Genomic DNA, 13922 nt, shown 5'->3' with positions numbered 1-13922 from the left:
TTTTTTGTTTGCTTGTTGTTTGAGACAGGGTCTTGCTAAGTTGCTTAGGGCCTCTCACTAAGTTGCTGAGGCTGGCTTGCGATCTTCCTGCCTCATTCTCCTGAGTCACTGGGATTACAGTCATGTGCTACCATGCCTGGCTCTTCTTTTTTAGTTTTTTAAGGGAGAAACTGAAGTTGTGAATGAAGCCGAAATCATGGATTTTGAACGTATCTTCTTAAAAACAGGTTTTAGTGTTATAAATTTTCCTTTAAGTACTACTTTAACTGTATATCAAAATTTTTAATTTTTTTTGGTTAAAATACTTTATAAAGTATTATATAAAATACTTTATAATACTTTTGAATTTTTTGCTTTGACTCCTGGGTTACTTTAGATGTAAGTTATTTAGCCTCCAAATATTTAGTGATTTTTCAAATGTTTTTCTGTTGCTGATTCCTAATTTCTGTTGTGGCCAGAAGACATATTTTGTATGCTTTGAATCTTCTTAAATATACTCTGACTTGTTTTATGTCCAGAATGTCATATATGGGTAAATGTTTTCTTGAAAAGAATATACAGTGTGTCCCTTTTAGGTAGAGCAGCAGGTATAAATGTCAGTTAGGTGAAGTTAGTAGTTGTTCAAGTGTTCTGTATTATTCCTGATTTTTTTTTCCTGTCTGCTTATTTTATCAATTATTGAGAAAAATATTAATCTTCAAGTAAAATTGTGTATTTATCTATTTCTTTTTGATTTTTAATCCATTCTTATAATCTGTTTCTTCATTAAGATGATATTCAGGTCACATAAATTTAATATAATGATTTATATGTTTACATGTTTGGGTTTGAGTTCAAATGTTCCATCTGAGTTTTTTTGTTTTTCCCTTCTGTTTTCTGTTACCCTTTTCTCTTTTTCCGCCTTTTTTTGGGTTAGCTTTTATAATTTCATTTAATCTTATTGGCTGTCTTATTGGTTATAATACTTTTTTGTGTTCTTTTAATGGTTGTTTTGGGGTTTGTAGTGTATATCTTTAATTTATCACAAACCCTTTCAAATGATATGATACCATTTCACATATAGTTTTGAGAATCTAACAACAATTTGCTTGTGCTTTGCTTCTCTTCTGGTCTTTGTGCTTTTATTGTTACACATTTTACTTCTGTGTATATTATAATCCCATAATAAATTATTATTTTTCCTTTAAATAGTAAATTATCTTTTAAAAGGACTCAAATAATAAAAAGTGTCCTTGTTTACCCACATGGTAACCTTTGCAGATGCATCTTATTCCTTCACATAGCAGCTTTTTGTCTGTTGTCACTTTCTGTCTGCCTGATTTTTGTTGTTTCTTATAAAGTAGTTCTACTAGTGATAAATTCTTTCAGTTTTGAGTGTATATTTTATATCTATATCTGCTTGAGGTTGTCCCACAACTTGCTGATGTTTTTTTCCCTTAAAATTCTTTGTATGGTTTCTATTGCTACATCCTCAAGTTGACCAATATTTTTTTTTATGCAATACCTAAATTGCTGTTCATCTCTTTCCTGTAAAATGTTCATCCTAGACATTGTAATTTTTATTTGAAGAAGTTGAGTTTAGATGTTTTAATTTTTTTCCAGTCTCTACTTAACATACTGAATCTTTCCTCTAGATTCTCAAACGTGGAAGATAAGACAAAATAAGTTTTTTATATGTTTTTGCTGACCAGTCAGCTGTCAATTTCTGGGCCAGTTTTGGTTAATTTTTCTTATTAATGGGTGTTACTTTCTTGTTTATTTGCATGGCTAGTAATTTTTGGTTTGGTGCCAGACAATGTAAAATTTTTTTATTCCTCCACAAAACTCTTCTGAATACTTTGCCCATTGACCTGTGTGTTACATTTTCCACTGTAGCTATTTTAATAGGCAGTAATTTTTGTCCTTGTGAGTACTGATTTCTTTCATCTTTTTGGTTGGCTCTTCTAGTCTGAGGTAGTTTCCTCACATGCATGCACTGGTCATTAATCTGCCTAGTACTCTGGGAGACCCTCTTGAAGATCTTTAAGTATTCTATCTTTGTGCCATCTCCCTTCTTTGGTACTCTTTCACATGAACCCGAGCTGCCCTGGCTTCCCCAGAGTTCCAGTACTCTCTTCTCAACTCTGGGAACTGCTGTAACTGCTGTACTTTCTCTGGTTTTACTTTCCTTGCCGCACTTCCTGGAAACCCTGTAGGCAGTAAACTGAGGCAATTGTTGGGCATATTTTGTTTTAGTCACTAAAGAAACATTAACTTACATAGCCTGTTATCTTGTGTTTTTAATAGTCTGTTAGTTCCTATATTTTGCATAGTATTTTAGGTGGGGTGGTAAATCTTATCCTTGTTACTCTTTTAGAATATAAAATGGAAGTCTTCTAATTTATTTTTACAGGGCTTTAAGAGTTTGGGTGTGTTAAAAATTAGTTTGTACAGAATCTTACGTGGTTTTATCTCCTAATTATGTTGCTGATATAGCATATATTTAAATAGTTATTTTTGTAGTATATTATTTTTAATGAAAATTTAAGTGTTTTATAGAGATTTATAAGAATTAATATTTTACTGTTTTGTTAAAATCTTCCAAAAGAGTTCTAGCAAGCATATGTAGTTCTTGGTAATTGAATTAAATTTTATTTGTATCTTATTCATATAAATTTTATTTGTGCATATTTATTTATTTAATAGGCCTTCATCCTCCAGGTCCACCTTTGGCAAGACCCATTCTTCCCCGAGAACGAGGTGCTCTGGATAGGATTGTTGAATATTTAGTTGGTGATGGTCCACAGAACAGGTAATGTTTGCTTGGGTGGTAGATAAAGGAAGATGAAAATATTGGTATGGATGTGTGTGTACACACATGAGCTGTTACACTTTTGTGGCTCCCATTTCCTGATTTTTAGAACATAATAGAGTTTTGTATAAAATAATATGTGTTCAGTTGTGTTTTACTAGGAATTTGGACAAAGTAGTGTAAATAAGATCCATTTGTAAAAAATTGAAATTAACTCTCCCAAAAGATTAATTTTATAGAACTGGAATTCTTTCTTTGAAATGTTTAAACTTGAATCACAAAAATAATGAAAACCTGGTAGGTTGTAAAAATGGATTTTGTAGATGTCATTACTGGACATGGTGATGGTAATGGTTTTAATGATAATGAAAATCATTTACGTGTACTTAGCACTTAAAGTTATCAAAATATTTTTCCAATTATTATCTTAATTATAACTCTAGGAAGATAGATGTGACGTGAGCAGAGCAGTTGTCTTAGCATAAACTTAAAGTATTCATTGGATAGTAGAGTAGATACAACTTTATGAGTTAATATTATCATTTTAATAGAAGATACCGGAGTTTAATGTTAACAAATAAATTATATATTATTTAGAACAGAATTACTTTGAATTGAACCAACTATTTGTTGAGTAGATGTTCAGAGAGCAGACAATATATATAGTAGATTTTTAAGTGTAACAGAAAAGTATAGGAATGATGTTGTCTAGAAGTTAACTTTGGACTAAATTACATAAAATTAAATGTATTTTTTATTGCAAGATTTCTCAGAGGTTTTAATTATATTCATTGTGAATCTTCAAGAGGGTTCCATCTTTTCCAAACATATTTGACTACAAATTTGGAAACTATGACCCCCAAGAATATACATTGGGAAACACTGGAATTTAAGTGTACTGTTATCAGATATGTTTCTGCTGACTTAATAAGGATTTCTTCACTTTATTTTTAATTTGATATATGAATTATCTTTTAAAAAGGTTGAGACTTTGGCTTAGATTAACTTAGGCTTTTAAGGAGTATTGTTTATGATATTCTAAATAGTATCTAATCTATTATAGCATGTTTAGTTGTTTTAAAATATAAATTAGCCATGATGGCTAAAATAGCCTTTCCTGTGACTTTGCCTGTTTTTGTGACTGGTATGTTTATTTTTCCTTTTGGTGTAGGTATGCTCTTATATGTCAGCAGTGTTTTTCTCATAATGGCATGGCTTTGAAGGAAGAATTTGAATACATTGGTAAGAATTATTGGGCAGTGAGACATATATTTTACTCAAGTATTTTACTCTATGCCACTTCCTATGCAATGCCATTTTATTTTAGATTTTGTCTTTGTATACATTGGCTGGGCATATTGTCTTTATTTAATACCCAGAGCAAAGCAGGGAAGACAACTAAGGTTTCTTCTTCATATAATATACAGTGACTAAGTGAGTTTTTCTCAAACTAAATGTGCTTCAGAATCACCCAAAAGTTTTTAAAAATTTATGATGCCTCGGACCCACCAACAAAGAATCCAATTTAATTGGGGTCTAAGCATCAGCATTTTCTTTCAAGTTCCCAGATGATTCTCTTGTGCAGACATGTATCAAATATTTGTTATAAATTTTGATTCTGAAATATGACATACTGCATTTTCTTGGGCAAATAAACAGGGTTCTAGATTTTAGAATATCTAATGTTCTGTTGACTAGAAATACAAATTCAGTAATATATTTAAATCATTAGTAGTATAGTCTTTTCTGCTTTGGAATCAATATTCTCATTCTAATAATAATAGGAGGTATGTTTTAATTAGAAAACTTACCATGATGTGATTAAAATAACATGAATCTTCTGGACGTGGTGGCACACACTTGTAATCCCAGCAGCTCAGGTGGCTGAGACAGGAGGATCACAGGTTCAGAGCCAGCCTCCGCAACTTAGTGAGGCCTTAAGCAACTTTGTGAGACCCTGTCTCAAAAAATAAGAACTGTTAACGATATGGCTCAGTAGTTTATCACCCCTGGGTTCAATCCCCAGTGCCCATAAAAAATAAAAATAATAACAACATGAATTTCAAATTGTATAAATAGCTTTTGAACGGTTCTTTGTTTACAAAAGTAATCTTGTGAATTATCTGATTAGTCTTTGAACTTTCTTTGGTTTATGATTTTGCTTATTTAAAAAAAAAAAATTTTGCAGCTTTTCGATGTGCCTACTGTTTTTTCCTGAATCCTGCAAGAAAAACCAGACCCCAGGCTCCAAGGCTTCCAGAGTTTAGTTTTGAGAAGAGGCAGGGAGTGGAAGGTTCAAGTTCAGTTGGTCCCTTACCATCAGGAAGTATGCTTTCATCAGAGAACCAGCTCAGTGAAGGTATGAATATGTGAATTAAATTTTTTTTTGTCTCTTACTAATAATGTATGCTGTTTAACCATAATAAAAACATAATGCTTAGAGATAACAGTGGATTAATTTACCAGATTTTGCAGCATGCACATGTCAGTTTTGCTCTAATGACCTCCTATGTAAGTGGTATGATGTGTTTCAGTTTTAAAATCCAGGTTATATTGTGATATGCAGCATATAGCACCAATTAGATAAATATTGTTTATGGAGTAAACTTTTCTAAAACTAATTTGACTGGTGATGTGTTCATGGGATCATTGAAAAATTTATCTGAGTAAATTAGATTACTAGAATTATGAAACAATTATTTATAATTATGAAATACTTTGAAAATTTGGGATTAAAGTGGTAAAGTAGATAGGTGTCTACCACTTGAATTGGTAGAAATTACTGGAAAGCAGGAAACTTTGGAATTGAAAAGTTGTGTTTGTATTTTTTGAATGACTATGTCAACAGGACTGTGTTTCATTGAAACAATTTATAGAGGTCTATGAGATTAACAGTCTTTGATATAAATTCAACCTTATTTTACAGAGACAGACTTTATCAGAACTTGTATTTTAGAATTCATCTTGCAATTCTGCTTTAGGAATTCTTGAGGAAGTTTTGTGAACATTTATATAGATCAAAGATCTGACAGTTTTATGTAAGATTTGAGAATATTTTTAGACTTTGAAGAATGAATCTAAAATATGCGTGTTGAATTAGGCTTGGCTTTTGGCTTACTAACAAATACCTAAACAAATTTCAATACAGATAGTTATGACAGAGACCTGTATACTTCCAACATCGAATCAATGCATTCATCTTCTCCAAGTCTACAACATCAACTCCAAACACATGGTCAATTTTTTTTCCCCCCGCTTAAAAGTCACGCTCTGAGCTGCATGCTGTTACAAGCAAATCATCAGCCTTGCCATTGCAATCTCTTGGAACTAAAAATTAAAGGATTTCATACTGAAGATGCCTAAAGGAAAAAAATGAAGTCTTTTCCATGAGTATACTTGCTTATGAAAGCTAAAGTGAATATTCAAAAGCCAGTAGTTGGGATTAAGAAAAGGAAGAAAAGATAAGAAAAAGCAGCACGTGAAATAAAAATCTTGATAATGGGTCCCATGCTTTATCTTCTCTGCTAAGGTCAAGATAGATAGTTAGCAAACATCCAGCTATACCTTTCCTTCTCATCTAATCTAGGAGGAACAATATCCCAGATGTCTCATTTTCTGTCTGAAATCTCCGGAATGAAGTCTAACTGGCTCAAATTCAACCCCAATAAGGTAATGGTAATAGTTGAAGATCAAACTTGAGGCAGGGTCTGAGTACTTCTCTTCTCTTCTGAGTACTTCTCTTCGGATTCATCAAAGTGGCTACAAGCACCTTTTTCTTCTTTGGCTATCCAGAAGATTGAAAGTTTTTTCCAAGACTCTTATTGCCATACTATGATACAGTTATGAGTTCCAAGCTGGATTTCTTAAGTAATTTCTGGAAGTATTTTTGGTGAACAAGTGAAGCTGCATTTGTTTTGAATGCCTGTGGTGTACCCTTACAATTAAATTGAACTATTAAGTAAGACTATGTCATCTCAATGATTTGCTCTGTGTAGCAGCAGCTAATGTTAGCTGGGAGCTTAGAGTTTTGATTTCTAAATTTTTCAATGATGTATAAAGTTGACTGAAAAAAACTTCCTTGCTTTAATTTTTGTAATTGTAAAATATTGAAATAGCTTCTTGATAGTAGCAGGAACTGTAGAGGTTAAATTATCATGTTTACAGGTGGACTCAAAAAGTAACTTTCTTCTGTCTGAACTCTTCCTTCAACAACTATCAGTAACCGTTTATATGAATGATCTAAAATTAGTAGAAGAACCTTTAAAAAAATTTTTTTCCCAATCTGTGACACAAGAGTTCGAAATTGAGTTTTGTTTGGATTCTGATATTAGAAGATTTTATTTAGGATGAGTCACGAGGCTCTTACAATCTTTGTATCACTCTTTAGAACAACATATGGAATTTTGGAAAGTTTTCATCAAAGAGACTTAGAAGAAATTTCTTGCATTAATTGATCATTTAAATTACTAGATAGAAGTAATTTCTAAAAGTAATCCCCCCCTGCCCCGCCAGAACTTATGTATCCAGATGCTTTGGTGACAAATAAGAAAAAAACAAGAAATTAGGGATATGGATTATCTTTTTTGTCTGGGAGCGTACTAGATATGGTATGCCAAAAAATGAACTGCTTTTAGATTCCTCAATTTCTTTTATGATTAAATGATAGTACAGTAATATTGAAATCTTTGCTAGGTAATATTAATGTGGTTTATCCTAAAGTTTTGACTTTGTTAAAAAAAATGTGCTTTCTAAGATATCTTTTTGTTAGATATGGTAATCATTAGAATACTATGTTTTTCTACATTGTTAGTATGCAAGTACGGTGACTTTTTTTTTTTGCCAACATGTTTAAAAATTTTTAATATTGTGTTTTCATTGCTCAGTTGTGTTTGTATAGGTCTCATAAAATTATTTTAGAAGTTTTCATGTAATTGCTTTAGTGGAAGACAATTTTTATTCAACTGGAATAACTTACTAATAAAACTTATGGCATCTAATCAATACTATTAAAAATAGTAAAATTTATACAAAATTAAATTCATCTTGATAATCTGGTTTCTATTTCTTTTATGCACATACTGTTACCATTAGGTTATGTTGAATAAGGGAAAGTTCTGGTTTTAGTAGTTTTGTTATTATGCTACAGGAAATAGAACTATTTGATAATGAAAATTTTCATCAGGTCCTAAAATCTTATGCCTTTGTTTATATTTAATTATGTTCAGTTTTCTCAGAATGTAAACTTGCCTATAGTATATTCTCATATGTTTGTTTAAGACACAAAGATCTTTGGGCTGTCTTACTTTTTTTTTTTCTAAAACCCCTTCACATAATAGTTTAAATTGAGATCACTTCTTAATAATAAAACTTTTTAAGTTGAATACTAGCTATTTTCCCATAAGTGGTTATAATTTAATTAAATTTTATTCACTGAGTCATTGGGTTGGGCTGGGTTCTTCCTTAAATATAAAGTTGATGGTTTTCCTGAAGGCAGGAAAATCTTATAAAAACTGTCTTGTTCAAAGACAATTGTCAATTTTAATCTAATGACATTCTTTGAGTAAGTTTGTAGTTTATACATATAGTGAACACTAATATGTTAGCAAGGCAAAAATAAATGAAGGTTGTTAAAATATAAAATAATCTTACTATAAATCTTCAAAGTTTAATAAATTGATATGTAATTTTAATGTGTTAGGCAAAAATAAATTAGTATTTTTAAATTTTCTTACAAAATTATTCTTTTAAGAACTAGGATAAAAACCTAAAGGCATTATGAAGTTCTTACATGTTTTTGCATGGTTTATAGATAAGGCAGTGGTATTTGTTATACAATTTTTCATTCAGTTTTATAAATTTGAGTTATCTAGCTGAGTTGAGATTTTGCCTAAACAATTGGTTGCCAATTGTTACCATTTGGTAGAAAAAACTTCTCTCTCAAGAATATTGGGGGTGGGGGTGGAGGACAAGAGTGGAGAAGGAAATTCTGTAGATCATTTGTTTTTATCATACTGTGGTATAATGGTTTTTTGGCATTATAGATGTTGATGTTTCTTTGAACATTTCTTACAGATAGAATTAGGTTGGTAAGGTAGTTGTTACCAGCTCTTAGTCTTAAATTGGGCCATACAAGGAAAAGTAGGCCTGTTTTTTTAGTATGAACACAAAGACTGGTTTCTTTTTTAGTATTTTACTGCCAAATAGTAACATCTTTTATAATATATAGTTATACTAGTAAGCTATTTTTAACTACAACTTCATGAAAAAAAATATTGATTTTATTAGACTAAGTGAATGATGCCCTCCTATAGAAAATAAGTAGTTTGAGACATAAAATAGTCCTACTATTATGTCTGAGATTAATTATTAAATTAATATGAAATTTTTTGTTAATATTTTATATCTAATGCATTTAGATATTGTTTGTATGATTTCTTACAAAATGGAATTGGCTTCTAAACATCAAATACCTATCTCATTTAGAGTAACTGAAGTCTGCATTATAAGGCATGTCACATACCAACTTTTTGTAACTTTACTGTTTTAATACTGTTTTCCTGCAAATCAACCTCTATTAATTTTTTGTTGCTGTGACCAAAACAACTTAGAGGAGGAAAGATTTATTTTGGCTCACTATTTCAGAGAGTTGAATCCATAGTCAGCCAGCTATATTTCTTAGGTGAAGCAGAACATCATGGTGGAAGGGCATGGCAAAGGAAAGCTGCTCAGCTCATGGCAGCTGGGAAGCAGACAGATAAGGAAGAAGGGTCTGGGAGAAGATAAATACTTCAAGACATGCACCCAGTGACCCATTTTCTTCCCACTTCCTAGTAGTCCATTCAGCTATCAGTCTTCATGATCCAGTCACTTCCTAAAAGCCTAGCTCTGAACCTTGCTTCATTGGAGACCATGATTTCAACATATGAGCTTTTGGGGGACATTTCAGTTCCAAACTATAATACAACCCCAGGGAACAAAAGTAATTATTAATGGGCTCTTGGATCATTCTCAAATCCCTCTCATTATTTCACCAATTTTTTAGTGTTCTATATGTTCTCTGAAATACACTATTGCCTGGAAATTTTGTGTGTCATGTTTTCTAATTGTGCCAGCTCATTGTATTTCTTTGAATTCATGTATTATAGACACTTAACAATTTCAGTATTATAATTCTCCTTTTGGTATTAACTGTTTTTTTTATGAACCTAGAATTTTTAAATTGGCTTTGACTAGTAGAGCATGTTTTTGAAAAAAATAATATCAACACTTTAATATAATAAACCATGAACTTTGATACCTCTCCCATTTTAGTACAATATTGAGGCAGTCTGTCAGAATATGATTTTGTGTGTCCTATATTTACTTATTTACTATTGCATCCTAGATTCTGTCTTTTCCTTGTTTCACTTTGAGTGATTTTATTAGTTTATTTCAGAAGGCTTACTAAACATTTACTAAATACACTGGAAAGTTCTTGCCAAGTAGGTATTGCTCTACGGCCAGAGAGTTGTGGAAAACTATGACTCTTAAAATTCTACACTGGATTATTTTTGTGAGGGTAGATAGTTGGCAGTTCCTAAGGTTTTCTGCAGAAGAACTTGCTTGTCTTTGTAGCAAAAATAATTTGTACATGTCTATAGAGTTTCATTTGCTGTTTCTCCCTGTTTCTTGTGTGTCCTTAGAGCACTCAAAAAACAAAATTTGAATAACTTGCTGCTTTTCTACATTGGAGTTTTGTTAAGATTCCCAGTGGTGCAGTGATACTATTTTAAGTTTTGTATTAAGATACAAGTAGAATTTTTATGATATTTGTCACAAGTATGATTTATGAATATGCCCCACTACTTTTTGTGATCACATGAAATTATTGTACAGTAAGATCTCATTAAGTTGAATGTCACTATCTCTGGAATTTAGGCCTTTTATTCCATATATAAAGAGGAAGAAGTTAGTTATTAATTCTGTAAACCAGAGTCCAGGGTCCATATGTTTAAGAAAATAATACTTTAAAAATATTTTTAAAGTCTTGGCATAGAGCATGTGAGAAAGGAATAATTGGTCTTTATTGAAACTGTTATGGTAAAACCATGAATTTCTAAGACTTCCATGTTAAAGTGAGTGTATATAACATAATTCTTTGTAGAACTATTCTATTTATTTAGTTTGCAAACTTTGGTTTATACCATGCAAGGAATTTAACTAGAACTTTTTGCCAATAGACTGGCCTTCCCTCCAGATTTTTTTGAATCAGTATTATTTACAATATATCATAAGGAATCTTCAATGAAGTAGAAAATTTGCTTTTTTGCTTAGCTTATGTGGTTTTAAGTGTATTTCTCTTAGCAAGAATATTAATTACTGTTTATTTCAAAAACAAAAAGAAATACCTCAAAACTAGATTTTTCTCTTTGACTTGGAAACTGGGTAGCCCAAAGCTTGTCTGCTCCTGTTATTCCTTTCCTCCATCCTGTTTTTTAAACTTTAAAGAATTAGACAGTTTAATTAATAAAATTGTTATTATTAAATTATTATTAAGAGGTTTAAATTTAATAAAACTCAAAAAGAAAATTTAAAGGGAATACATTTTTTAGGTAGAGACCAAGACAGTTTTTAAGACAAGATTGAAAAAAGAAAAACATCTGTTTTCTCTCTCTAGCATGCTAGAGAGAAATTTCAATACTAAAGACTTACCTTGCTGAGGAGAAGGGGAGACTTGGCATGCTTTTGGAGAAAAACATTGTCATACATACATATGTATGCACAATACAAATACAGAAGTACTTATTTGAACATTGCTTACAGAGTTTCTTGGGTACAGGGGAAACAGTTTCTTCAGAAAACATAACCCACAACCTGAGAACGCATACATTTGCTTGTTGGACACTTGTCCTATACTACATAATTCTGTTGGAACTTTGAGTTTTGGACATTTAACTTAAAAATGTATCTTCAGGAGTTTATTTTGTATAAAAATATGTGACGTGTGATTAGGGGCTATTCTTCAGTCATACTAACTCATATGGTATCCTATAGAGATTTAAGTACCTCTTTTAAAAGATTGTAAGAGTAATATTAGGCCATTCTACTGTTTTCCATGTGTATGTGTACCTTTTAGTTAATTAGAGGTTTTAACATTTAGGTATTCTGAAGTCTTGAATCTTTATCTTTTCAGAACCTTTAGAAGAACAAGATATTCTAGATAATAATACAGAGCAAACAGATGACAAAATATCAGCTATAGAGCAGACGGACCAAGTGATTGAAAATGCATCTGGCTTAGAGGAACCAGAGGAGAAAGAAGAGACTGAGAATGAAGAAACCTCAATAAATGAAGCCAAATCAACAGTTCCCAGAGCTGATTCTATTTCTGATCTTGAACTAAGTGGAGAATCTTTGATGACAAAGTAGTAAATGCTTCCATGTGCCTTCAACTGGATGTTTGTAGTCTTATTGATGTCATTTATTGCTTTTTTGTGGTACTTCTTAAAAATTGTTTTGCCCCTTTAAGTATATGCTTGATATCATTTGAATTCAGATTGCCTAGCAATTTCAGTGTGTAAGAGTTATATCTACTGGGTATTAAGAGCAACTGGTATCAGTTAATTAAGAACCTTTTGAATACATAAAGATCCACAGTCTTTAGACAGCTTTTAGATATTTTTTTTTTGTCTATTCTAAAAGTTTTAAAAAAAAGCATTCTTGTTTTCTATATGTGTAACCTATAAATAATATCTATTTTGACATAGGAAGAACTTTGATTAGGAATAAGTTCTCTAATAGTGTTTGTTTTAAGGAATTAAACACAAGATTTTGAGTACTTTATCATTAAGAACGGAAATAATTTTAACTTTTGAGATATTTGCCAGTGGGGAGGAAATGTCTATTTGGGTGTTTACATTAAGTGATACGAAAGTTACAACTGTAACTACATAGGCATTGGTACGAATTCTCAAGAATGCAATTGAACAGTCAAGTACAGTGTTTCTTTTGATGTCTTTTATTTTGCAGCTGGGCCAAAGGCACATGATGTATATAATTAGTTTATGTTTACATATTAACATATAGGAAATACATCTGCACTTGACTGTACTTGAATTCTTAGTATTATTTATACTTGTAAAATAATGATGATATATAAGTGAATTTTGTGCTCTTGTGTGTATTTAAGGAAAATAAAGATGATCTGGCAGCAGTTTGTTTTTGTTAAATATCTGGACTTCAAATAGTATTTTGGTGGATGACTTGGCTATCTGAAAAATCCTAGATGGAAGAGTTCACAGTATGATGTATATATTCTGCTTAGAACAAATTATTAAGCATTTCTTCAGACTTGTTGCCTTTCAGGTTCAGAGAAATAATGACATTTATAGTTTCTAATCAGAGGTTAGGTTTTTCTGATTCAGGAACACATTAGGCCATTCGTAGGTTTTAACTTTGAGAGACAAGAATGTTTTGCGTGAATAGCGATTAACTAATTGCTGATAATTCATTCAATTAAATATGTGCACTAAGCATCAAGTAGGAAAAAACTTTGACCCAGAATGAAAATACTTGGGCCTTAAATACAGTGTGATTATCTGTTACAGCTTCCTTTTAACCTTTCTTCTCCAGTATACAAAAAAAAATTGAAATCAAATTATTATGCCAAAGGGAGGAATATAAGAATATGTGTGTATGGCTAATGTTTTGGTTGTACATGGTATTAAAATTGAATAAAACTTTTTGTATTATTTAAAATTTATTTTTATGATTTAATATCTCATATCTGACAGGTATTTCTAATGAACCAAATCTGTTAATGGTCTGAGGCATTTTAGTGTAGTGGACACAGTTTTCATACACATGGAACTGGACTTAAATTCCAGCTCTGTAATCTTGGGCAAGTCATCTAAACTCTGTGCAACTGTTTTCTCACCTTTAAAATGGGAAGAATAATGCCTATTTTTCAGAGATATTGGGTTGATAAAAATAATTTATATAATATGGTTAACTCACTGTCTGATAACTAATAGGTATTTCTTCCTCTGTGATACTGGGGATTGAAAGAACCCAGGTACTCTACCACTGAACTATATCCCCACTCCACCCTTTTTTTTTTTTTTTTTAATTTTTATTTTGAGAAAGGGTCTTG

The 13922-nt window shown here is 31.3% G+C and overlaps 1 protein-coding gene across 3 annotated transcripts in view; it reads left to right on the top strand.

Moving 5' to 3' along the window:
- The window catches only part of Lnpk (lunapark, ER junction formation factor), a 69421-nt gene extending 55893 nt beyond the window's left edge, over positions 1 to 13528 (top strand). Inside the window, exons 10-14 of one of the 3 annotated variants that reach the window (XM_015479345.2) lie at positions 2686 to 2791; positions 3963 to 4033; positions 4980 to 5150; positions 6378 to 6460; positions 11964 to 12222. In XM_015479345.2, coding sequence (XP_015334831.1) covers positions 2686 to 2791; positions 3963 to 4033; positions 4980 to 5150; positions 6378 to 6460; positions 11964 to 11972 — 440 coding nt within the window. In that variant the 3' untranslated portion in view covers positions 11973 to 12222. Of the gene's footprint in view, positions 1 to 2685; positions 2792 to 3962; positions 4034 to 4979; positions 5151 to 6377; positions 6461 to 11963 lie in introns of all 3 variants that reach the window. The other 2 variants (XM_048812531.1, XM_015479344.2) reach the window with 2 other exon arrangements.
- The last annotated feature ends 394 nt before the right edge of the window (positions 13529 to 13922 follow it).

Source organism: Marmota marmota, unplaced genomic scaffold (assembly GCF_001458135.2).
Source record: "Marmota marmota marmota unplaced genomic scaffold, marMar, whole genome shotgun sequence".
NCBI classification, from domain to species: Eukaryota; Metazoa; Chordata; class Mammalia; order Rodentia; family Sciuridae; genus Marmota; species Marmota marmota.
Note: the sequence above shows the minus strand (reverse complement) of the source record. Positions and strands in the feature narration are given on the sequence as shown.